The 27,566-nt window shown below is 36.5% G+C and overlaps 1 protein-coding gene across 1 annotated transcript; it reads right to left on the bottom strand.

Annotated features, from left to right (window-relative positions):
* On the bottom strand, positions 1 to 27,566 carry inppl1b (inositol polyphosphate phosphatase-like 1b). The gene is made up of 27 exons (XM_044127198.1): positions 26,445 to 27,566; positions 23,289 to 23,352; positions 21,633 to 21,771; positions 20,808 to 20,928; positions 18,139 to 18,279; positions 17,392 to 17,479; positions 17,216 to 17,293; positions 16,880 to 17,014; positions 15,628 to 15,742; positions 15,249 to 15,349; positions 15,069 to 15,171; positions 14,785 to 14,981; positions 12,920 to 13,037; positions 12,731 to 12,827; positions 12,501 to 12,639; positions 11,083 to 11,182; positions 10,894 to 10,982; positions 9,991 to 10,072; positions 8,777 to 8,863; positions 8,561 to 8,674; positions 8,393 to 8,481; positions 8,211 to 8,298; positions 6,978 to 7,130; positions 6,479 to 6,560; positions 3,236 to 4,013; positions 3,047 to 3,162; positions 1 to 1,114 (listed from the first exon to the last, which is right to left on the bottom strand). Exons 1-27 carry the CDS (start codon positions 26,579 to 26,581, stop codon positions 1,021 to 1,023), a joined length of 3,645 nt encoding a protein of 1,214 aa, XP_043983133.1. The 5' UTR covers positions 26,582 to 27,566; the 3' UTR covers positions 1 to 1,020.

The following is a 27,566-nucleotide window of genomic DNA, read 5'->3' on the forward strand; positions in this document are numbered from 1 at the left end:
TGTTCACCAGAACCCTATAAAAGATTTCCTCATGATTTGGTTATGCTGCAGTTTGTAATAAAACTTTGCTGTCCAATCAAAGTCATGCATGCAGAGTCTCATTGCTGAAGCATCACCACACCGACATTTTGAGGACTCTGATAAAAGACACCACCATAGCATTGTAGGAATCTTACAGATGGAAAAAAAAACTGCAGTTTTCATCCATTTTGAGCCATTTTATCTAAACCTCAGTCTAAATCTCCTAATTGGCTGCTAAATATTGACATATTTAGTCAATCTCGCATGTGGCTTAGCACTAAATCACCAAGTTAGCATAATCAAACAACGTATGAGCAGGATAATGCAGGACATTAGCAGAGCACTGAAATGGAAACTAGAGGCCATAAATGGGAGATATCTCTTCCTTGCTGTTGCTTGAAAGCATGAGATGACACATTATTGCTTGGTGGCATTCAAGTGTTGCTTTATCAACTTTATAAACATGCGCAGTAGATGCAGCTACTGATTACGTGACTTGATAGCAACATTAGGACAGACTAAACAAAGAAGAGATGGGATGGTTTCTAGAGAGGTTTCCAGGCAGGCTTCCTGTAGATATGGTTGGAGTTTATGCTCTTTTGATTTATTATAACACTGATCACTGTGGCTCAATAGTAGCAATGTAAAAAAAAAAGTACATAGTGGAAAACAGATGGTAAATCTGGACTTCAAATGAGCTGTGGAAAAAAAGAGAGTTATGTTTTTATACCAATTCACAGAGGCTTTAATGTCATTATAATTTCTTCCACTTCCTGGTCAGTTATCTAAGCTCCAGATGAACAACATATAATGTGCAATAAGTACTTTATGCATTACGTTTCCTTCTCTGTTTTGGCACAAATAACATTGTGTTACAGTTTTAATAGAGCAGATTAAAAGACGACTGGTGTCCAGCAAATATGACGCTTCAGATCAGAGAGAGATCTGTTCAGTTCTGAAAGTTTTTCCAGTTCAGGACTTTGTAGCATTAGCTTTCTGTCAGTTCCAGTTCCTGGGAAGGTTTTCCAGGATCCTGCGCCGGTGTGAGGGGTTTGTTACACCTGCTGCACACAGATCCTCCTCTGTGATCCCACTGCACGAGAAAAATAGGAGTCAAGAAAATAAGAAAAGTAAACTTGAACTTACATCCTAACTGTAACTTTGAAGTTTCTTTAATCTACAAAGGAGAACAATTTACCTAAGAAAGTGTTGCACACCTAAAACAAAATGTACCAAAAGCCAAAAATGTCTTCTTGGCTGTTTTATTTTCTTGTTCCTTGGCCCTGAAACAAACCGTCTTCTCTCTGATCTGTCATGTGAACTAAACTTTATCTGAAGGCTCTGAGAGACTGTTGCGTCTGAATTATAAAAAAAAAGTCTTCCCCTCAAAAACCTTTAGGACAAAAGGATGATAGACAAAAACAATACTAAAAATACCAGTCATTTAAGAATAGAAATGTCACAAAACGGCAAAAAATAAGATGATGCAACTTAATAATTTTAAGAAAAATCATTGCAGAAACCCAGTCAAAATTTAAATTACTGCAAATGTATTAAAAGAAAAAACAAGTTTTAATGTGTAAAAAAATTGTACATCTGTTTTATTATGCTTCTTTAACAAACTTTCATCTGCTTTAATGACTGTTTTACAGCCAGCCTTTATAACCATTACAGTCTTTAGTTTGTTGTGTCTTCACACTCAGTACAAAACTTCCTCTGTGATCGTTTCCTTCCTTGGTGGAGAAACACTGAGATTAAACGATGGAGAACAAGGAGGTTGTAGGCAAATTGTCTACAATGATTGCGAGACATTTCTCAGACAGACACAGTAAAACCTTCCCAAGTAAAAGCAATATCCATCCATCAATCACTTGGGAACTGCTTAATGTGTCAGAGGAATATTTGCAATGTTATCACCATGTGAAATTATGGATAATTTAACAGAAATACAAAAAAAAAAAAACAATAAAATGTTGAATCAGCATCAGAAAAATTTAGGATCACAATTTCTTGTCTTCCTGGTATTTGCTGTAATAATATAGTAAAAATAGTCACAACAACATTTTGACTTACAGTTGCTATAATAATGAGATAATTAATCATTTCTAATTTACATTATGCAATTCCAATAGTAAATAACATTTGTTGAATAATCTGATCGTGACCCTGCTTATAAAAACATTATTATGTTGCAGTGACATTATGTAAATCTAGTTAGAGAGGACAAGAAGGGCTGAACAATATGGCTGAAAAACGTATTTGGTATCAGTAGACAACAATAACTATTTTTTTGTTTTAAATATGTGAAACTTGTGACATGACCTCTCCTCTTATATCCACAGTTTTCACTTCACATTGTTGTTTTTTATTTTCAAGTAGTTATGGGACATGGTGTCAAAACTTTAAACTGCTGCACAAGCTACTCAAAAGGTTGTTGCTAGGTAACCAAAGAATGAGTGAGTTGCTAGGTAACCAATGAGTGAGCTTGCATAGCCAACCATGATAGGTTGAGCAGCTAAAGCATTTTCTCTGCCTACATCCCCCAGAATGCTGTGCGGTTCTGCACAGTTAGTATTCTACATATCGAATACTGAAAATTACGCAGAGAAAATTTCAATATTCAATGTTGAAATCTGGTCGAGTTTCTAGTGCAAATAGCACATTTAAAATTAGACAAAACTAACTCACAAGTAACTTTTAAGCTAAATACAGCAACTTGTTTTCAGAAAACAATTCTTTAAGATTAATAAAAAATAACTAGTTTCACTGTAAGATTACTTTACTTACAATAGTCTTAAATACCAGTTTAAGATACGAGTTAAATAATCTGTTGGTGGAACTAGTTCTCCTGTATGAATATTAAGCAATTATTCACTTAAAACAAGCTGAAAATTTACTTATAAGTTAGTATCAGACGCATTATCTATCGTTATTGATTTATTGTCCAGCCCTAGCTAAATGTAACTAATTCCTACTCAAATGGGAGAATGGAGCTCAAGACGTGAAAAGGTCCAGAATTATTTACCTGAAATAATCCAGATCATCCCAACCACTGAGGCTAAGTCCCAGGGTGTATTTCTGAAGACCTAAAGTACTGAGAAGCTCCTGCACAGTTTCTGGTGCACCTTTCAGGACAGACACCTGATTAAGTAGAAAAACTTTAGTTAACAAGAAATCAATAAACATGCCATCACTAAACGTCTGTGTTTTTTACCTCTTTATCCCAGACGCAGCCTCTGTCTCCATGCGTGGATGGGCCGTTTCCATAACTCGCCCTCTGCCTGACTACAGACGGGCCTCTCTCCTTTGAAGGGAAGAAGTCGACCTCGCTGAGGGACTTGGCAATCTGCAAAGCGGTGAGGGAGTTGTCGCCTGTTGGGGGTTGCTTCTCAACGATCCAGGAAACAGAGTGCTGACAATGTGTCAAAGAAGTGGGGGTGTAAGGCTGAAGGGATGGGGACTTTGGGTGCATGGGGTTTCTCCTCCCTGGAACAAGCTGGCGTTTATCTCTTATGGCATTTTTATGTATGATTTCAGAGTGGTTGATGTACATGTTGCTTTCAGGCTGCATGGAGTCATGAACATTTAGTTTTCCTTGGTATTTTTCTCTGATTTGCGACGTCTGTTCCTGGAATTGAGGGACGGCATTTCTTGAGGAAGGAGACACTGGCGACTGGCTTTGGGCTGGAAAGAGCTGATAGGACGAGTTGGTTTGGGACGGATGAAGATCTTTGGTTAGGTTGCACTGGGACAAGATGGCCGGGATTTCAATTTCTGTAAAGTCTGATCTGTGACAGGGTCTCCTGTCGAAGCCCTGCCGCCCTGACACTTTTGGGAGCTGCAGGGCCTCGTTTCCAGACCAGATGACCTGGGGGTCCCTTCGCTGAGGAAGGGCCTCCTCCACCCTGTGTGGAACTGATACACCTTCAAAGATGAAGTAGGCAGGGTTGGTGTAGCTGCTCACTGTAGGCTTCACAGGCACGCCCGACGGCCTACAACAAATACAAACGTTTATCACATGAACAGCAGGTTTCACTGCTACTATTAAGAACGACTTGAATCTGTGTTAAAGTACTCAAAAAATGCAAGTTTGCATTAATTTCTGTATGCAGTTGGAGTAAATCCATATTTTGGACAGGAAAGTTCTAAAAAACATTAGACACATTTGGACATTTTTCAGGACGCGAACCAAACATTTACATCCTTGTTTCACTGCAAAAACACAAAACCTTAAGAAGTACTTTTGGTCTAGTTTATAGTGCAAGTATCTTTGTACAGTTGAAATAAGACAAAACTAACTTCTAAGTAACTTTTCAGCAAGATATGGATGTGAGTTTTTGATATTTGACCTCTATTTGAACTAGAAACAAGACAAAAATACTTGGGAAGATTTTGTATTTTCTCAATATCTCTAATTGTACTGTCAAATCAGAGACTCACCACTAGTTTATAGTGCAAAAATCTTTGCACACTTGAAATAAGACAAAATGAACTTATGAGTAATTTTTTGGTGTGTGAGCCTTTTTTCAGCAGCTCTTTCTGGTGATGGTGAAAGCAACAGTCTACTGCTAAGCATCTTGGATTTATCAAGTAGTTTTTTTTTGGAACTAGTTTCTTGTTGGTTTACCTAATCAAACAACAGGAACAGAACAACCGCTTTCTAAAGAAGAAAAATGTTTCTTTTGAAACTAACCTGCTGTGTTAAAAACACACATTAAGCAACTGGAACCTAAACACTTTGGGTCTTTTTAATTAAACAAAGGCAATTTCAGTCCTGGAGATTTTGCTTTCCAAGATTTACATACATGTTACGTTCCTCCCAAACACAAAGGAACTGAATAAAACAACAATAAAAAGTTCCATGTACTAAAATATTAAATTGCTAAACATTTGTATGCGATTCTAGACATTTTTAGCTGCACAGTAATAAACCAAGTGCTGTTTCTAGTGGTAGCAGAATTAAATAATCAGACAAAAGTTTGTCCGATTTATTTTCAGACCAAACGTGGAGAAATTAGCAGTGATGTAACGCTACTAAACACGACTGCTAAAAAGAGAAGCTGTATAATCACATTGAGTGTTGCCTCCCTAGAAAGGTCTTAAAACAAAGAAGTGTTAGTAAAACATGGTTTCATTTACAATAAAGCAGAAACTTATCTGAAAATGACAAAAATCAACTTTACCACGTTCCTGTTTCAAGTCAGAGAAACAGGAAACACAGTTACTCTTAGAAACATAGCTTATTACAATACCTATCTGTCTTTTGCACCAGAGCAGCATTTATACTAAAGAAGTTTGTATATGAAAAACCAAGACAATAAGTTTGTTTTTTACTGTTCTTCCTGTCCTTAATGGTTTTGGACATGTCTTTATCTCAGCTGAAGAACCAGAGTAAATACAAACTACAGTTTTCAAATCATGAAAATCATAAAAGAACTTACATTAACCACATTTTTTGGGACATATTTTAATTTGTCTAGGCAGACCCATGCCTGATTACTGCCAGATTTGTAGTTTGCAAGACATTGCCTAAATACAACCTTCATGCTGACATGAAGTAGGCTGAAAGACGCCATAAAATAAGGAATAGATGGCAAAAATAGCTTCCAAGGTGAAAATTCCTGCTGTGCTTTTGCTAAAATATTCTCTGGATTGACAAGAATAAAGTGGAACCTAAGAGGAGAATAATCCAAATTACACAGAGGTGGCCTAGTTAAAGTACAGACTTAAATCTTACTGAGTCGCCCTTCTCCAGGTCCCTCCAATCTCTCCTGCGTTGTTTAATTAAAACACATTTTGCAACAAAGAGTGAACAAGTTGTTCAATTTTAAAGGGGAATTACATTCTCACATGTGATCAGGTTAGTTTATAAAGTGTTTTAGATCAGAAGCATTTCACTGTGATAAAAATAAAACAAATTTTAAAAAAGAAACAGAATAATCTGCAATGGACACATTTGTTTTCACAGTGCAATTATATGCAAGGCAGCCATATTGGAATTTGAGGACAAGATTGGTACAAAGCCTCCAAATTTGCATTTTCATTTTTTAAACTTTAGAAATGGGAAATCTGAAATTCTGAGTAAAAACAGAATTAACTTATTCAACCACTCATAAAGTGCCAATGTAACAATATTTTAATTTTAATTTCTCTGTCCTTTCTTTTAAGATATAAGTAACACTGTACAACAAAAGTTTTGGGTAAACTATATGTAATGTGACCTGCTTTGTTATCACAAATGCAGATTTCTCCTCTTCTTTTATTACTTACCTGTAACTAAAGCTGCTTTCAACATTCGGGGAACATGATGCCAGCCCGTTTCAAAAAGGTTGAACTCTTAAATTATACTAAATGCAATTTGTTTCACTGCTACCATTAATTTGAACATTTAGCACGTGAGTATTTAAGCCTTACTGTTCATTTACAGCATTGCATTTAAACAATGAGACATCCATACCTAGTTACTGTGATCCGTGCTGCTGCATGAGACACGTGTCCCCTTCCAGGACCTTTATCGTCTTTTTCAAAACAGAACAAGTCTGAAAAAGCAAAGTTAACAGAAATGAAAAGCTAATTCTGCAATCATCAAAACTTCTTCTAAGTCTGTGTGTTCCTTGCATGCAAAAGGCTGCTGCTAGTTTGCAGTCAAACAGCAAAGTTGTGTTTGTGTTTGTTGTGCCTGACCTTGTGGCCTAATACCCAAATGTCCTGTTTCAGTTTCTCAGGATGCATCTGGTCAGGGTCAGTCAGTCAGGAGCCAAAAGAGGAAGCAGTCGATAGATACCAGCAAGTGTGTAAAGCCAAGCCAGGAGATCATTGAGAAACCAAATAGAGGAAGCAATGTGAGGCTCACAGAAGAGTCGAAGAACGCAGTGACAGTGGAGATGAAGGTTTAGCGGAAACTGATGGTGCAACCACGGCAAAGATTCAAAATAGAAGAGTGTCAGCTGACCCACCATAAATCTTCTTGCGCGTGCCTCGCCTGTCCTTGGGCACGTGAACTCTGACCCGTCCTCGTATGGAGCCCATCTCCTCACCACGATGTGTCAAAAACGTCTCAAATTTCTGCGACGAGCCCACCACTGGCCGCAGAGCAACGCAACATTCACCTACAGAAATCATTTTAGTCAAAAACTAGCCAAAAGTGGCTTTTTTTCCTGATGTGGACAAAAGTGTTGGTAACCTCACATCTCATGCAAACAAAGCTTAATTTCTCCTGAAATGTTATTCAGTTACACACATTCATCAAATGCATACCTGTTGTAAAACAATGCATATCTATCTATGCAATATTTCAGTAATCTCCAAACTATATAAACTGAATATGTGTTTACCTGATTAAACACAAAGTGTAGTTTTTAAATGGTTATTTAATTTTTTTGACAACAAAAAGCTGCAAATTGATTTTTCTTCATGAGGCCAGACTGTTTTGCGTAGCTTATTTAATCATTTAAAAATCTTTTTTGTGTATTTATTTGAAGAAAGCTGGCAGGATCAAATAAGTTTATACTTCTGCAAACATCCTTTTTAAACAAATAGTTATCTAAATACATATTATGGTATTTGAATTGTGTTTGAAATAAATAAACTAATCTATTTAACCAAGTTATCTTTGTCTAATTGATTAACATGTTAGATGATCTGTAACGTTTCAGCCTGAGAAAATAGAAAAACAAAAGAAATCAATAATGGGAAAATATACTTTTTATGGGTATGAACAGAGCTCTAAAAACACCAGCCTTCAATCCTGAAACAACTTCAGCATTTTGCAGCTTCAGCTGTTGATAAATACAGAAATCTCAATGAGAAATGTTTTTGGTAAATGTTCTCTTTTGGATGTTTAACTGTGATGTAATTGACTTTGCAGTTCATATTTTGAAGAATGTGTTGATCTCTCCAGCTGCTTTTCCTTTCTAAGAAAATTTTGAACCAACATTTGACATTGCCTTTTTAAATTAAGTTCAAGCGTGAGCATTGTGTATCTCCATTAATTATGCAGATTTACTTGTGTAGAGGCCAGTTTATCTCAAAGCTGTAGGCCTTATTTATCAAATTAAAGCGTAATACTCTGAACTTATTGCTGTGATGAGAGTAAAGTGCAAAAATGACTTATTGCTGGGGTTTCTTTGGATACGATGTGTGTGATAGCACAGATTAGCTTTTTTTACCAGAATGTGCTTCAGACTTACCGTAAGATTCATATCCATCACATGACTTCACAGACAGCAGCAAGTGCTGATCCTGGAGATACTCCAGATCAGACACAACTGGAATGAGCTTTAGCAGTTGTAAACAAAAATAACGTTAGGGAAAAAAAACAATAAATGCTTTTTTTTTAACCATTTTTCAATTGGTTGTAGCCGCTGCTGACCTTCGGGAGCTGTTTGCAGGTCCAGCCCAGTTTGAGAAACCCAGGAACATCACAGCTTTGTAAATTATTCTCACTGGACCGTTGTGTCTCTGCAGGTAAATTCAGGAGTTAATTTCTAAAACTGAGTTGCATTTTGGTTTACAGTCTCATTTTGACATCATTCTGCACCTTCAAGGCACGAGGAATGAAACTCGATGAAGAACTTGGACTTGCTTGCAGTCTTTACAATGGTGTCAATTTCTTCCAGCTCAATCCAGGCTCTCTCCACACTGGAGTTTGAATCTGTTTAATAGAAAAAACACACACACACACACACACACACAAGACAACGGTTAGAGCATATTCCAGCTATTTATGATTAAAGGTTTACAGTTACAGAGGCACCTGATTTGCTGAACTGAGACGTCACTCCCACTTGGAAAGTGGCAAAAACAGGTGAATGATCACTTGTGAAGATGTCATCAGTGCAACCTGGTAACAACAAAAGGCTTTTTTAGCATTATTATTATTATTATTACAAAACCACCATATAGACATTGTGGCTGACAGCATGATAAAGTACATCAGCTGTCAGTGTGACAGAGCCTTGCAAGACCATTAATATCCCTTAAATGTTTCATACTTCATACTACAATCAAAGACTTCCAGTTCAAAGAATGAGGTGTGTTCTCAAATTTGCCTCCCTTCATTCATCGGAAAAGCCAGGGCAACCAATGACTTTCAGAATTTAAATATTCAATTAGTGGATGGAGTCCACCTGTCTCTCATTTGATCCAGCTGTAAATCCAATCCAGCTGTTCTGTGAAGATTGCAGAGGTTTATTAGACAACGTTATTGAGCAAACAACATCATGAAGATGTTGTTTGGTGGCCTGTTTCCACCAAACACATGAAACAGGCCAGAATTTATCAATACAATACAAAAACACCAAATATTACCAAGTATTTTTGTCTAGATTTTAGTGCAAATATTGTAAAATGCTTCAAATAAGGCAAAACTAACTTACGAGTGATGTTTAAGCAAGATATAAGAGCTTGTTTTAAGTCAATAATTCCTTAATCTTGAATCAAATTATAATTATTAATTAAAAACACACACCTATATCTTTCTCAAAAGTTACTTGCAAGTTCATAGCTGCACTAGAAACTAAACACAAAGTACTATTTTGCATTTTTGCAGTAAAGATTTGAAAATGTGTGTATAGATGTTTTGTTTTTTTCCCATCTGATAGAGCTCGAGTTACTTTGAAGGGTATGAATACTTTTGCAAGTCACCATATTTCAAAACCCAAATTTTTTTACTTAAAGAAAAATTGGCCAACTGTACAGAAACACAAGTTAAGAGTAAATTTGAGGAAATGACTCTGCATTTGTGGATCACAACCCAGGTTGAACATCATTCATGCTGCTCATGTTACTTTCATTTTTACGATTTAAAAGAAATACCTGGAAGCATCTACTATGCCTTTTAATTGCTTCATAAAAACTTATCGACATTTAACCATTTGTAAACGTTTTGCAGCTCATATTCATGTTTTACCCATTTGAACGTTTTTCCCAAAGTTTATTTTTCCAAGAAATTCCCCACCATATCCTCACCATATGCCGTGCAGATGATGTGCGTTTCTGGGTAGGACTTCCACAGAATGCGGTCGCACCATGATGGAACATTAACTCGCACCTGGAGACAAAGAATGCAGAGTTTCAAAAACACCAACATGGGCTTCTCTGTCTTGAATGCCACAAGTTTTTCAGCTTTAACGCCTTTACTGGCAAACGACGCAGAGGAGTACTTGGATGCATGTCTATTGCATTGTCTATTTGTGCACACACACATCCGCCCACATCCACATACACACTCTCATATATGTATATATATAGACATATATATACATGTATGAGACAGTGTGTGTCCACTGAAGGATTCCCTCGTTCCATTCACAAAAGGCATTCCTCTTTTAGACAGAAAGTTAACTCTTAACTGGCTATTTTTAGCGATACGAGCAGCTGCTGTCCCAGTCACTTATCCCCACAAATTCCTGAAATAGGATTAAGTTACAAATAAATTATCTTAACAAGTATATACTTGGAACGGAGTAGTGGTCAGGGGATCAAGAATCAGTTCTTTCAGGCTCCTGGTGTTTTGGCTTTCTAGTGAGCTTTTGAAGCTTATCAGCTGCTGGGACATCTTACTTTGGCTTATCCTGTTCTCAGATCACAGTTTCCTAATAAGTTTCAATCTGTGGATTTTGGAACTAAATTCTACACATTAAGCCGTCTTTCTTGCTCTCAGTACCAGACTGTATATTATTCATCTAAGTTCTTAAATAAAATAGATCAGTATTATTCATAACTTTACTTTTGTAGAATAGTTCTTCTAATAGTTCTCCAAAACATTTTTTCATCTGTTCTAGCAATTGTTACAAATACCTTTATGCCTATTTATCTGTTTTATCCATCAAATTTTGTGATGTGCTTTTTATTTGACTGGGAAAAACTCACTCCTGATGTCTTGTACTTCTGCCAAAGATAGCAGTCTCTGGAGCCTCTCTCATACCGGTAGGTGGGTGGAAATGCAATCTTCTCTTCCTCTTAATCACGAAAAACAAAAACAAAGAAGGAAAAGTCAAATATTTTACATTTATACCCAAGTAAAGAGGAAATTTTGAATCTGTTTTGCTTGGAACTCACTGAAATTGAAAAATGCTTTCCTTTTCTGTCTTTCTCGAGTCAGCTGGTCTGCAAACATGAGCTCCTCGAATTCCCTTTTGGAAACATGTTTCAGGATGTCCTGCAGATGATACGGACCATGAAAATGCAGGATATTCCCTGTGTACTAATGTTATAATCTGTAAGTGATTTCTAAGAATTACTCTTTAGCTTAATCTCAGTGTGTCCACAATGTTGCACATTTTGTCCTTTATCCCACAGTATTTAAAGGATTCATATTAAGACGTCTGTTCTTTACACTCAGTATATACACAGTCTGTGATAATTTATTCAGATGACACAATTTATTATGTTTCAGCTCAATTTCTTTACTCTGTAAAATAGATGTTGTACAGTGTGCCACACTTTCTTTGTTTTAGATAAAAGATAATCAAAGGTTATTATATTTTAAATGGAAAAAAGTTTGTTTTCAAAAAAATCAGGTCAAACTGAAACAGTCTGTCAAGTATTTAAATATCATTATCAAAGAGAATTTGTGTTTAAACTCATAATGAAAGTCTTTTTTCCAAACTGAAACTTAAACTTTGGTTCCCTTTTCAGAAGAAATTCACACTCTACACGAGAAAACATTTCAGCTGAACATGACAATGGAAATAAATATGAAGGGCTTTTATTGGTTTTACAAGTCGGTCATGATTAACAAAATGAGGCCTTTTAGTCAAAATGACAATTAAAAAAGCTGAGAAAGGCACTGTTGAAAAAATAAACTTGGGTAAAATGAAAGCAGTAAACTATAGAGAAATCCTGGAGGACAATTTCTTTCTTACTGTGGCTTCTTAGGATATTTATTTTCCAACAAGACGATAAACCAAAACACTTAGCTAAAGTTACAGAGAAATAGGTACTTATTTTATGTTACATATTTTTACTTAATCAATAATTATTTTTGAAACAATCAATTTTCACTTTGATATTAAAGAAATTTTTTTATTTCTCAAAATGGAGTCAAAAATCCAAATTTTGGAGATAATGATTGATTGGTAAAGATATAAAACTGTTAAAACATCTGAGTGGAATGGATACATTTTATATTCACTGTGTGTTTACAGACATCAGATGTTTTTTCTGTAAAAAGATGTAAGTTTAGATATTTCACCTGGGTTATTTACAAGTGTAAATTATGCAACATTTCCTCTCCAAGATATTTTACGATACATCTTTTCTCCAGTCGGGACAAAAAAGGCCGAAAATGTTCCCTTGAACATTTTTTAAAAAGGATCCGAAACTACTGGTTAGGATTCCTTTTAATGAACTGGGGGATTTTTTTTTTTTTTTCTAAATTTTTTTGTCTGTTTTATGGTTTCTTTATGGTTTCTATATGTGTTTGTTTTCTTTTGTACTAGAGAATATCAATATTTGTTGTAATAAGTCAGTCTGACCTCTACATCCAGGTCAAGCCTGTAGTTGAGGTCTCCACACCAGAAGAGATGAGTGAAACGAAGGCTGATATCAAAGGCAGAGAGATGTTTGTCACCCAGGGAAAGCAGTCTGAGGATGTCCACAAAGCTCTGATTCCTCCTGGTTGTTATAATATAGAAAAATACATAAATAAACAACACAAACAACATCAAGTGAACTAAACTTTCTCCAAAACATCTGATTTCTGAACCTTAGCACTTTGTCACTTCCAGAGGTCAGGTGGCAGTTCACAAACCCAAAAGATGTCCCGTTGAAGAGGAAGGAAACTCCAACTCCTCCCTTGTTTCCTGAATCAACAAAAATAATCAAACCTCAATTTAATGGTTTTTATTTTTTCATGTTTGATTTGTGTGATGGAGAGAAAATGCACAAAGTCTACCCAGAGTGTTTCCAAGACCAGTTTTAACACTGGCTGTGTTCACATGGCTGACTCGACTCTCATGCTCCGGATTTACAAACACAGCCAGCCTCATATTCCAGAGGGACTGCACTGCCACCTAGAGGACAAGAGGTTGCATTACAACACATTTTTCTACAAGTATAAAAACACGCACTATGTTTATCTGTTTTCTAAGGCTCTGTGTTTTTATGCATGCTGTGATCTTATCTTCAATGTGAGAAATGTTTTTCATAAATATTTTTTATACATGAAAATGTATGAAAAATATTTCAACCTGATAAACCCAACATGGGTTTTTGATCACTGTGGGCCATGTATTTGACAAGAGATTAACATATACTGTGAAAAGATACATAACATTTTGTTTTGATGAAGGCTTATCCTGTTTTTGATCAGCTAAAATTATTATAATTATTCCTATTTCTTAAATGCCACAAGAATGAGAGAAACTATTTCTCAATTTTTATTTTATTTTATTTTTTTAACGTGCCTTTTTATTAAAAATTTCCCATACATATCCTTAATATTCTTTCCCAAGCTTTTGACAATATTTGGCTATTTGCCTATTTTCTGTTTATTGCTCTGCATAATTCACAAATTTTTTTTTTGGAGTTTTGGTCCATTTCTCATCACAGTTGGCGTAGTTGAGTCAGTGTTTTAGGCTGCCTTTGTCTCACAGTGTCTTTTGACAATTATTTTAAGATATTCACTTTTACTGGCTGACCTTAAGCCCTTTTGTAACTAATTTGACAATGGGCTTAGGGTCCTTGTCTATTGTGAAAATCCTGTGATGTCATCTATATGCATAAGCTGTCTGTTCTGCATTTATATTTTTATTCATACCATACTTTTTATTTTGTGAAACCTGTCTTCTGTTTATTCCTGTGTACTTTATTTTCTCTAGCTGCCTCAGTATCTGATCAACTAAAGTCTTATCTTGTGAAGTGCACTAGTGCCTGCTGCATCAAAACGACAACAAAATGTTGTAAATACATGTTTCGATGGTGTTCTAAATGTGTTTTTTTCTTCTCATCTCATGCCAGTAAGACCAAGCGCTTCAATTTTAGTTTCATCATACCGCAGGATATTTACAGACTGTAATCTGGCTTTTTATGTTACTTTTAGCATATTGTCTTCTTCCTCTCTGTGTGACTTTTCAGCCCATTTTAGCACAGGACCTTTCTATGGACAATGACAATTTCTTACAAGTTTTGGATAGCATCTTCACAAAATGTTTTGTTTTTATCTTAGAGTTGCAAAGCACTTTCATGTCTGGGACACAAAACCCACGTCCACCTTGAACAGTATAAAGACATTCTCATGGTGTTTGTGCTCGCAGTTGTTTACAGATAAATCTGAAATCTTGAAGAGCCTTAAAATACACCTAGATTTATGATTGCATTTAAATGGGGGGTATTTACAGACACATAGTGTCATTTTATAGCACAACTGAGTTACTATGTTACCTTCAGTTATGAAAATGCTTTACATATTAAATATGATTACAAATAAATTTGACTTTGTAATTTAATGCCCTGAAATTGGACCTTTGTCTCTGTAAAAACTAATTTTCTGTCTGAAACTCCTTCTTCAGGAAGTGATCACATGAGGGAATAACATTAATTAATTTACATTGAGTATGTAAACGTTTTCATTTTAAAAGCTTTATTCTCTCATCAATTTATTAACTAACTTACCAAAAACAGAAAATGTTGGGTTTAAAGTAATGTCAGAGAGTAAGAAAAAACAAACATGTTCTAACATTAGATGCAAATACATAGTTTTAACTGTATTCACTTGATTTTTGTTATACAAATTCATAAACCAGATGTGGAGATAATTACTAGTTTGAAGTCGATTTGAGTGTAGCTGCGAAGAGTTGCTTTGATTTGCTCTGTCCACTCTCTCTCCCCCTGAGGGTTTTCCTGAGTCCCTAAGGCGTAGATGTCGTGAGGAAGCAAAGCGGTCGACTCATCAGGAGTGTGTCCCAAACCACAACAGGTCACCCACGACTGCAAGGTCCGAGGAGGAGGGGAACCACCTGCAGACACAGAAACAGGAAGTTTGGTTCTTATTGAGTTTTCTCGCAGAAGCCAGTGAAAATCAGTGTCAGCACACAAGTGATTACCCATATTCCACGTGCCAACAAACACAGAGACCATATCAGGTTCATCCAGCTGAGAGTGGCTGGACTTCATCAGCAGGAGGAGCTGGCAGAACGAGTCGCATTTCTGACAGAGATGAAACGAAAACATGTAAGGGAAGCAGCTAATTTAATTGAAAGGTTAATCTTATCATCCTGCCTTACTCGTGCACTCTCAAATGTCATCTCCCGGGGTGTGCTGTGGTAGCTGTCAACAACCATTCGGATCTTGGCTGGGTGATTTTGGAACTTAACAATCTGAAGAACTGATATTTGGGGAAATATTACATTTTCTGTAGAGTAAAAGGCTGGTACAAATGTAGAGGAATCTAACAAACATATGTTTATAATTGTTTTTGATTTAACTTAGAAATTTAAAAGTGAAAAATCCTCCCTACATGAAGGTGCTCAGTAAAATCTGAGCATGTGTACGCTCCTTTAAGCACCATTAAACCATCTAATGCTAAAAATGACACTTATGCAAAGATAATGGCATGACAGGTAAAAGAAATGTTACAAGCTCTAAAAAGAATCATTTTCTTACTTCTGTTATGCGAGACTTTCTCGATACCAAATGAGCTTGACTTCCTGTCAAACAGCAGGACTCCTGCGTCCACATCCACAGAGACAATTTGTCTGCCATACCTCACCATCTTCACCTGGAAACAAAACATCAGTCATCTTTCATTGTTCTTAATTTGTGTGATCTTAAAAATTATTAAATTTAATTAGTGATCAATCATATTTTTATGGAAAACATCCTTAATCATAACAATTCGGGGAAATTTGGCCTACTTTTTACAACAGCTTTTTACAGTCTCATTTAGGCACAAGTCGTTTATTCTCTGAACAAAGAATTTCCATCAGATTGAGGTCCGGACTTTGACTGGGTCATTTCCTCACTTTCATTATGCTCTTTTTAAGACATCAAGCATACAAGTGAACCCAGAAATTTAACATACTGTATTGTAAAATGAAAAACCTTCTTTCTCCACTATCTGGCATTAAATTGGATAAACTTTTCCAACTTTACATATTTCAAGATTACCAAAAATATTTCTACTTTAAGAGAGATAAACATTTCTTTGTAGAATTTTCTGCTAACTTCCTGACATTTCTACACAGACGTGGCTTTTTCCTCTCCTTTTAAGCAACATTTGCCCACTCACTTTTCAAAATTATTCAGAAATTACTGAGGCGTGCAGAAACCGAGATGAACCTCTTGGGTTTTTGATGGAAAGCAATGCAATTCACGACGGTTATGGATAGCAAGCATACGCGAATAGACAAAATCAGCAAATACTTGAGAATCCCTCTAAAAACCCTTCAGCTACCTATTTTAATAGTTAATACATAACTAAAATATTTATTAAAACGCACAATAGAACCGCTTTAGCACTACCTCAGAAGCTAGCATCCGCACTCTTCTTTGGCTCCGGGATACAGCCAATCAGCGCCAAGGAAAATTAATGGCGCTCCTGGATTGGCTGCTATACGAACATCAGCCAATAGCGTGTAAGGTAGTTTTGCACCTAGTTGCTTCAGCTTCCAAAAACTAAATTCCCTTTAAAATATTTTAGTTTTACAGAATTTAGAGTCGCGTTGCAGAGAAAAATTTGCGAACAGTTGAACTTGCTGGTGGTTTATTACTGAGTGCACTTTCTTGAAAGAACTTTGCTGCTGTTTTCCATCTGAAATCTTAACCGATTGGTACGTTTTTGTTGATTTTGCTTTACCATTCATGTACAAAATTATGGCTAAACGTAACAAGAGGATTCTTTTTAAGACAGATTCACCTGAAAGGAGTGCACAGACAGCTGCCTGGTGTTCTTTGCAGGTGTTACAATGGTGGGTGCTGGATCAGGAGGCAGTGGGCTGGGCTGCACTGCCAGGTTGTGGTTTGTCACAGCATCTTGTAATGCTTGCAAAACCTAGATGTGGAAAAATAAAGCACTGTTACACTTACATCACAAGCAAGGAATGTTTATTCCTCTTTTGTCTAGCTGCATAATCAAATTGGAACTTCATACCATTACTACAGATGAACTATATTGCTTTACTCCAAATAGCAATTTGCAAGCACAATGTATTGATTTCAACATTTTTTTAGTTTATTAACTCTGTGAACACACCTTTTTCTCCAACGAAGAAAGGAGGCTGATCAAAGCTGAGATTTTACACAATAAGCTATCAATCTCCTTCTCCGGACCCTCGTTCCCAAAACACAACATAAAAGTCATGATGAGTGTATGAATCCTCAAACTACAGTCATACATTTCCAAGTATAGTTCATGGTTTATTTTAGTACCTGTGCCTTGCTAGGAGTTAAAGAGCAGCTGGGATGGTCGAAGACTTTAGCCAAGGTTTCTAGACTTGAAAGAGTGAGATCTATCTCACTGTAAAAGCAATAAAAGCTGTCACTTAATCTTATTGTCATCATTCAACATATAAAATTACATCAAAACTGTAAGGAAAATTAGCCAATATACAGTCAAAGTTTGAATATCTCTTGACTTTTTACAGATTTTGTCATCTTATACTCAAACATGCTTAATATAATTGGCATTTTATGTGACATACCAACAGAAAGCAGAACATAATTGTGAAGTCTAAGGAAAAATACATGGATTTACTTTATTTTTTTTACAAACCATGGCTCTTCACCTAAAACGATTTGGAGGAGTGTTAATCAGACAATCTGCTAAATGGCCAGTAGTAACTGGAAAGGAAATGCAGATAGTCAAAGTCAAAGACCAGACCTAATTCGATTTACAAAATCTTCAGTCTGCAAAGCTTTTGTAGACAAATCCCAGAACGCTTCCAGCTGAATTTGAATTAAAAGTTGGTTTTAATAGGTGCTGACTATGGGAGATGAGTACAAATGTATATGTTTTTTCTTACATTAAAACTATTGAAAACCAAGTAATATTTTCCTTCCACTTCACACTATCGAATAAAATCCATATAAAATTAATTGAGACTTGTTTTTGTTACATAACAAAAACAAAAATATTTAAAACTGCATCCACTGTTTGTTGTTAAGAGGGATGCTAACCTGTTGAGGCCTTGGCAGGCTGCAGCCAAAGTGCGCTTGAGGTGATATAAAGTTGTTGCCCCTTTATGCACATTCTCGATGTCCAGGGGCAAATCACTGAAGAGGTAGTCATTGAGCAGGCCAATCACTTCACCTGCAATACTGTGAAAAACATAAAATAAAACACAGCTAACAGAATTGACCCCATTGTTTTGGTCCCCTGACTTTTACTGCTGCTGGAGTGGAAGTTAGATGTTGCCTCAGAATAGAAAAAAAACACTTTCTGAAACTTGTGGGTAGTTGAGCAGAACAGCGCCGTTTATTATTAGGACCTGAACAGTCATTTGGAACAGACCACTAAAGCTGCTATGCTTGATCGCCAGCAGGTGCATGCATCTATAAAAACGGATAAATGGAAAACAGAATGTTGTCTATAATGTGACTCAAGTAAAACTTTTAATGATTTGGTGAGACGGAAGTGAAACCGCTGTTAAGTTCTAGGGTTTATTGTACTCATTTGAAGCTTACAAATGATTGTTTATAAAATAATTACTTAGTGGGAATCTGTCATGTGGTTTTGTGCACTTCATTTTAGGTTTTAACAAAACCAGGACATTTATATGACTGAAATTAGATGTTTATATAACCATTTTTTTCACTATCTGACATTAAATCAGACTAAACGTTTGCTGTGTTAGTTAGTTTAATTTTAATAAAATTAAAATAAATTTTTTCCGGTTGTTTATCTTTGTTAGACTTTCTCAAAGTTAGAACATTACTATACCGTTAAACAATGTGGGAACACCAAAAGCTAATATTGCAGCTTTGTAAACTGCCACAATATTAGCTGCGGTTTACAAATGGGTTAATTCACAACGTTTGAGTTAATCTGCGGCACAACTTTAGATCTAAACCTCAAAACACATTGCTTTGCTGCCTGATCTCATGGAAAAATAAAAAGTTTTTTAAAAACAATGTCAGGATAAGAATAGATCTGGTTCTTTTTTGGATACAAAGTGCCACTTTCATCTGTTTAGACAATCAGATGCATGTATAAAGCCCAGGTGTTATACTGTTCGGGGAGGAGATGAGTTCTTTGTCCCACATATGAATGTGTTTTGATACAAAATACATGAATCTCTGTAAAGAACTGGTAATGACACTGACTGAAACTTTTAAGAGTTCTGTAAAGACATGGACTGAAAAGACAATCACTAATACGGAAGCTGTTTCTCCTAAAGCAACACAAAAAACCAAGAGTTCAGTTTGCAAATGCACACAGGACAGACCATCACGCCAACTGTGAAGTATGGGGTGGCAGCATCATGGTGTGGAGGTGTTTTACTGCAACAAAGTCAGTGTTTTGGAGTATTTATCAGAAAGTCCTAAAAACAAACGTGTGAGAAAGGCAGGCCTCAAATCTGACTAAGTTACAGTGGTTCAGTCAGGAGAAATGGGCCACAATCCCAGCAAATTAAAAGGAAACCCAAAAGATTTTACTGAAATCAAGTGGGGAAAAAACTTAGTAAGGCTACATATCTTTTTAAACAGTAAATGCTTATATATCATCACACTTTTTATTTAAATTAATTATTGAGTAAAAATTTTATCAGTAAAAAAAAAATCTAGGATTATATTTGTTCTGTTTTACTTGAACAAGATTTTACATTACTCCCATTGTCACACATTCTAAACTATGAGTAGATCATCAAAAACTGACGCATGGCTGTGAGGTTTGTGAGAGTTGTTTTTCCGCTCTTTAACTGACCACTCTGTGGTCTAGTTGGCTGTAAATGTAATCCAATCCATGCAGAAACGTTAATAGGATGGGGTTTGTGGTTGTGCTCTCAGCTAAAGACAGATCCAATACAAACCATGTGGGGAAGCCATGAGTGTCAACTTAGAAAAGTATGTCACCATGACCTGTGACCTATTTTATGTATCACCTATTTTGGGACTTTTTTTGGTATATTCTATAACCTTCTGAAGAAAAATCAGCTTTTTTGGGGTCAAAGTCTGGTCCTACTTTGTGCCAATCCCCAATGGGGCGACATGTCACTCAAGAGCCCATGTCCTTTTGTTTAACGTATTTAGCAAGGAACATATGAGACTTACCCAGAACAGATTTTCTAATACTGTGTTCATCATTAGTAGTGAATCTGGCAGTCTTTTGGTGTTTAAGCCATTTTTCCTTGACATCATTAGCTGAGGTTAATCACGCCCTGGTGTATGTACCATACTCAATTGGTTTTATCTATTAGTTAAAAGTATTTTCAGACAGAAATATTAGTGGTCACCAAATATGAACTGATTAATCAGAAGAAATTAAATCCTACAAGTTGATTTTAAAAGGAAAAGTCCAGGAAATGCAAGATCGTAGAAGGAATTTAAGGAGTGCAGTATTGTTGTTTTTGCAGCAGAAAACTCCTGGGTTCAAATCTCCACTTGGGTTCTTTTCTATTTTGTCCTTGTGCATGAATGAATTCTCACAGTGTACCCCAGCTTCCTCTCAGCCCAAAAGTATAACCTTTAGCTTAACAGTAGGAAAAATACTTCTAAATGCACATTTTTGTCCAAAAAGTTGCTCAAGTAAATGTAATTAGTTACTACACAACTAATAGTAACTAGTTAGCTGTTAGTTTTAATGTGGTTAAGAATACAAACTTCCTCTTAGGTCAGAAATGATTTACTTAGATGTGTTCATCTCAAGCAGCTTCTCCAGGAACAAGGCATGAGGGGCTGGTTTTGTTGGTGTTCCCAGGAGTGACGCTGTGTTGACCGGGGCTTGGATGGGAGACGGCTTCTCATCGTCTGTGTATAAATATGGAAGAAAAATTAAACTGATTATTATTATAAGAATTTGTAATTGTTGAAAAAAAAATGAAATAATTCTGAATAAAAATACAGAGGCAACAACCAAAAGTATGTTTGCATATGTTTCACTTTTTCACATCCGTCCATCTGAAATTGAAACATTCAGTTTCAAAATGTGAGGACTTTTTGTGACAGACCAACACAAAGTGACACATTACTGGGAAGTGGAAGAATAATTATGCAACGTTTTATTAGAAATAAAATCGAAACAGTGGCATTAATTTGAATTCAGCCATCTTTATACTCATACCACTCAATAAGATCCAGTCCACTGCAAAAAGACATATAAATCATATCAAGTATTTTTGGTCTAGTTTTTAGTACAAATAACATACTTATCACAAGATTTTTCTCCAATGTTACAAGTGAAATGATTTATCGGTGGAAATACCAATTTTCATCAATATTAAGGAATTATTTATTCAAATGAAGCTCCTATATCTTGCTGAAAAGTTACTTAAAGTTTTGTCTTATTTCAAGTGAAATATGATAGTGGCAAGAGAAACTATACCAAAAATATTTGGTAGGATTTGTGTTTTTACAGTGTTTTTAGTAAGTGGAGTACAAGTAGTACAATGTCTGTCCATTTAAAAACAGTTTAAGTTCAAGATGTTTTTAAATGATGCCAACTTGTGACCCACCTGAGCTCTCGTCCCCTGTGTCTGTGTCATGAGGAACAGCGTAGAGAAGAGGGATGACTAAGCCTTTGTGGGGTTGCTGGTATCCCAACACCAAGTCCTCCAGTGTCCGAAAACAGTTCACCTGCACGCCTTGGGTTGTCTGCATACAAACACAACAGATTTATTGCATGTGAAAACTGGAAACTGCACAGAAGCTTTCATTAAGTTTACAGTAAATAGCAGCAAAACTTACTGTAAAAAGCAGCTTTAGATAAGTCACTTTCATTTATTTTAAAAAGATAAATGGCACCAAAGCAACTAATTAATACAGATATTTATAAGCATAATGACTTTATTAAAAACAGATCCATTTTTACAGATGCTTGACAGTCTCTTTTTTAACAAAGCAGAAGTATCTATTTGTATGACAGGATACACACAAAGATCATAAGGGGTGATAAGTGGTGACATCATCAGGTGCTAATTGAGCATGTTAAAAAAAATTTAAAAGTAAATCCCTATCCCTGAGAAACTGTTTTCTTTTTATTCACACATGAAAGTGTTCTCATGCCAACCAAGCTTCCCTTTGATCAAACTTGATACTTTAAAGGAGACAGAACATAGGATTACATTCTCACACAGCTACTATTCACATGGCCCAGCTTAGCATGGTACATTAGACCACAACTGCAGAGTGAACAGCTCCTTCCTGTGCCTTCTTTTTATATTTTTTTTCACTTTCATTTTGTGGTGAGAGAAACCAGTTTTTTGGCTTTGACTGCTTGATCGTTCTGCCAAAAACCCTTTAAATAGTATTTCTTTTAAGCCACAAATATCTCTTGAAAAGTCATTTAAAAGAAATGAATAGCATACGAGGCAGCGTCCCCAAAAATATCTCCTCTGCCTTCTTGGAAAAACAAAAAAGGGCGAGCATGCGACTTGTGAGTTAGTGGAGCAAATCCAGTCTGGGGGAAAACACATACTGGAGGTTTGTACTGATGGCAGTGGAAAAAACAACTGAAATAGCAACAGAGCTAAATGTCCTCATTGGAAAGCAGAGGAGTTTTCCGAGTTGAAGCCTTAAAAGCTACTGCCAGATAATTAGCATTAAACTGCTCTTTTAAAAACTGTGAAAGAAAAAAATTATACATGTATACATGCTCACTTTATGTGCTGCTGTTGCATGCATTAAATTTCAATAAGCTAGTCCACACCTTCACAAAAGCACATCTCTGTCTCAAACAGCTTCACATCCTTTAGATTCAATGCAAACTCCTCTGTAGATGTGTGCAACAAATAAACAAACAAACAAACAAACAAACACATCGGTTGGTCAGTGAATTAGTGAGTGGGTAGGATTCTCCGAGACAGGACAACAATTTCTCCTCTGTGCTGCTGAGCTCATTCTGCAAGCCTGAAGCCACATGGCAGGGATGCCATTCAAACAACAAAGTGGCTGCAGAGTCTGCAGAGAGGAGAAACACAAACACGCTTCTGTTCCCGGTGCAACGTGGAATAACAAACCATTGTTTGATGTTTTCTAACGCCATCTGACCAGAGGGGTTTCTGACTAGCTGTTTAAATTGTGTTAAGGCTTCATGCATCTTTTGTAGTTTTCTTATTTACTAGTGTTGGTTTGTGAAAGCTCTATTTTTAGCAAGGCAGTGATATTTTTACCTGAACTGCCAGAAGACCATCCGGGTCAGGAAGAATACGATACGTGTGGACATGACGTTGAAACCTGATTGGAAGACAAAAATCAGTGACAGCAACAAAAAGCAAACACTCAAAGGAAAAATGAGACTGGCATTTATTAGGCGGTAGTGTGACCTTCTCAGATTTTATTGTTATTCAACCACAAACCTCAACTTTATGTGACTAACTAAAACAAAGTAACACTTGATTGTCACTTGGAAGAACATCTTTTCTATCATGACCTTAAAAACAATCCAGTGCAACCAGTAAGGAGAGCATTAGTCAACAGCATTTATCTTCAAAAAGATGTTGAAGAACAAGGAACACAGAAGGTCAGGGAGGAAGTTATGAAGAAGTTTAAACAAACTTTATGTCCTTTAAACATATGTATAAAAACTAAACTTTTTTGTCTAGATGCCTCTTATGGCTTTCAGATTAAATATTGTTCACCAAAAAATGTTCTCAGCCAAAAGCAGCAATGCTTCAATATATTTTTACTCAATTAAAAGTAAAAAGTAGTTGTGTAAGGAAATACTCAAATGATAAAAAGTAAATTTGTTTATTTAAAGATCCACACCAAACATTACAATAAAAATCTTTTACAAACATTATAAAAAAAGACATAATGGTATTCCTTAAGACACAAACAAATTAAAAATGCTAATTATCTAGTTCAATGGCAAAACCAGTCCCTTCCTAAATGTTAGAAAGAGACTGAGCAACCATTTAATCATAACAACTGATATAATGTTTTGGAAATGACTGAAATGACCAGTTATTATGAATCAAAAGCAGCTTGAAGCAGGTGGATTTTTAACCTTGATTTAAAGGATGTTGCTGTTTTGGCAGTTTTGCAGTTTTCTGAAAAGTTTGTTCCAGATTAGTGGAGCACGGAAAACTGTAAAAGAAAATCCTGAATTAGCTTGAGCTACTTCCTCTCTCCCCCAAATAAAATGGAGGTGAAGTAACTCACATCTGTAAATGTGATAAGATGTTAGAGACATAACCAAAAACAACTGAAACTGGAATTGCTTCAAACATGGTTTTTAAAAAAAGCAGTGACTCAGGAGGGCTGATTACAATTAAACAGTCACCTTTTCACATTTTTATCTGTTTTAAAAAACGTTTAATTTATAATTTTTCATCTGCTTCATAATTAAGAAAAATTTTGTGTCACTTAAAATTGAGACTACATTGAACTTTTGTTTGTAACTTGACTGAATGCAAGAAAGATCTAGGAGTACTGATCTGTACGGTGTTATGAAAAACAGATTTTTTTTTTTCTGGTATGTTGCAGATACTCAAAAAATATTTTAAAAAATCAGCTTTGAACTGATGCTTTTATTTTCCACAGGAAAAAAAAAACATCATTTAGCCATATGTGAAAATATATTCGTCTCCTTAACCTACCTCCTAGTTGTCCAAAGTTTGGTGGAAAGAAAGGTCAGTGAGTATTTGTGATAACTGGGAATGAGTTTTTCATGTCATTGTGGAGGGATTTTGACCAAGACTTTCTGCTGAATTGTGTCAAATTAGTCATAATGGAGTTTTTATATCATAAATAGTTTGTTAAAGGTGAGACCACAGCATCTAAATCAGATTTAAATCCAAGCATTGATGAGGCTAATCTGTGGGTATATTTGTGTGATTTCTATGTGTCCTGCTGCAAAACTCAAATGCGCATCAACTTTAAGTCACGAACTGCAAAGCAAGATTTATAGAAATTCATCCAGGTTCTGAAACAGCAAAACAGCCCAGACCATCACTCTACCACCGCCGCGTTTGACCATCAGCGTGATGTTCTTTGACTAAAATGCTGTTTTTGTGTAAAGACGTATGTGAACACACTTTTTATCCCAAATGCCTTGGGAATAAGAAAAATCTTTAAGATTTTTATTTTAACATTGGAATTCTCCAATAGAGAAATTATTATTATTGTTAAATCCAGAACTCTGACTAAGGAAACGGTTTTAAATGTTACTCTGTTTTGTTTTTTTATCTTGTGGATGATTCTTTGATGTGCTCTTGGAGTAATTTAAAGACTCACATCTGTCCTCTGTTTTCTCCACTTGTTGAAAAATGTCTCATTGGCTTAGAAAAGGCTTAGTTCCTCTATCCAGATGATTCGTGTCAGTGATGTCGTTTTTCTTCTGTATTGACTTTATTTAGCACTTGAGGTGTTGAGGTGTAGATATTTCCTACTTCATCAGCCGGGTTCTGTTTGAGTGATTTGTTGGTTAGCAGAAATTAACTATGGGTGAGGTTTGTGAAATTAAAGTTAACTTTACAAAAACAATGATTGAAATGAATCATGATTCAGGGTACAGATTGCTATGCAAGTTTTAGTCAAAATAAATGAAATCACCATTTGAAATCTGGATTTTTGTATTTACGCAAGTTACTCTGACATCAGATTGTTCTGACCATCTCATCTGAAAGATTTAAGCATGAAAAAAGGGGACAAATGCTAACATTTTCTAACAAAGGTGTTATGCGATTCTGCAGGACAGTGACTTGTAATATTTCAACATGAAAACAGTGGAAGATGTCACGTTTAGCAGTCAGAACATAAGAGTAAAGTTTGACAAATGTAAATTATAGCTGCAATTGTGGAGGACATTAGAAGAGAGGATGATATACCAAGAAAAGAATGAAAGGAAAGAGGCTGTGCTGGAAGCAGCCAGGCTCAGCTCTCAGGAATGTTTCTGGCTTCAGCCCGATGAGCAGGCAGCGTAGTGTGGTTGCCGGAGCTCCAGCCCACTCCAAGGGGCCCAAGAATTGGAAAGGGGGGTTAAATAGGGGAAACAAGTAGTCATACGTTTGGGTTTGATTTGCTGAAGCTAATGGGTCTGGACAGAACCTTCTGCCTAGATGACGTCTTTAGAGCCAGGTGGCAAATGATAATGCAAGCTTATCTACATAAATGTAGACTAAAACCTACATTTAATGAGGTTTTTAGCCACATTAAATGTACAAATAGACATATTTCCACATAAACTACATTGAGTAAAGTTTTATTTCTTACAAGATTAGACAATTCGATATGACTTTCGATAGACTAGACTTTCTTTATGAGTTTATTACATCAGTTTCAAACAGACTGTGTGTAGGACCCGGTAAGTGTGTGTTTATACTCACAGTAGGCACAATGCATAGGCTCCTGGCACTGACTCACTGTCTCTCACAAGGTAGCTGCCATCCCTCCCCGCCCGCGCCAGCAAGTCCTCCGCTTTCACACGGCTGATGTCACGATGGTACCATGATGCTGAAGCCATGGCAATCGATGAGCAGAGAAATGCTCAGGAGAATAATCCACATGAGGTTATGAACGCCGCAGAGGTTGCATTTCCAGCTGCTTTAGGCTTGCAGAGATTTCATCGCACCAGAGGTCTCTCTTGCAAGTCAGCAGCATCAGAAAACTGCTGTGGTCTGCTTGAGTATTTAAAACCTCCCCATGATTCTAGCACTTCCTGGGTCCTTCCTGGTTGCTTCTGGGTTTCCCATCCTGTTGGTCTGAAGGAAGCAGATGTGAAAACATTAAATCTCCAGGTTATTCCACTCCAACACGCTCTCCACTTCTCAGCGAAAGCTGCAGTCCTCCATCCTGGTAGTATCCTTCTCTATGGAGCCCCAGTTTCTGATTTAAGTTGTGAGCTGCTCCACCCAGGTGTGTGTATGCGTCATGTGTTGATCCAACAAACACAGACCATCACAGTTGAGCAAGGAAGAGAAGAAGTCTGAATGGAGCAGCCACTCCTGAAGCGATGACGTTGCCTCGAGCTAAACCACAAACACAAGCCCTCCTTCTTATCCCAAAACAAAAGCCCTGCATGCAAACAATTCAAAAAGAAGAACCAAGAATGGCAAAACAAACAAATTAAGCTGCACACACGCTACCCACACACATATGCACCAGGTGGAACTCAGTCAGCATTAAAACCAGACAGAAACCAGACTAATTCAAATGACTTCCCAGCTCTGCTGCCATATAAGGAAAAGAAACTCCCTCACTATACGTTCAGCTGATGGCTGCAGTCTTCTCTGCTTCCCCCCCCCCCACAAGTCCTGGTTCCATTAAGAATGAGTCTGGAAGGATGTGGGCTGGTGCAGGGGTCTGACTTACAGAGTTAATGTGTGTGAGCTGCTACGAGGATAGTCCTTTCCGAAGTGGTGTGGTCTTCTTCAGACTGCTGTCAGAGCAGAGGGTGGGAGCAGAGACACAGAGGACAACCCTGTTACAGCGCAGGACAGACAGAGGAA

Source organism: Gambusia affinis, linkage group LG09 (assembly GCF_019740435.1).
Source record: "Gambusia affinis linkage group LG09, SWU_Gaff_1.0, whole genome shotgun sequence".
Taxonomy (NCBI): domain Eukaryota; kingdom Metazoa; phylum Chordata; class Actinopteri; order Cyprinodontiformes; family Poeciliidae; genus Gambusia; species Gambusia affinis.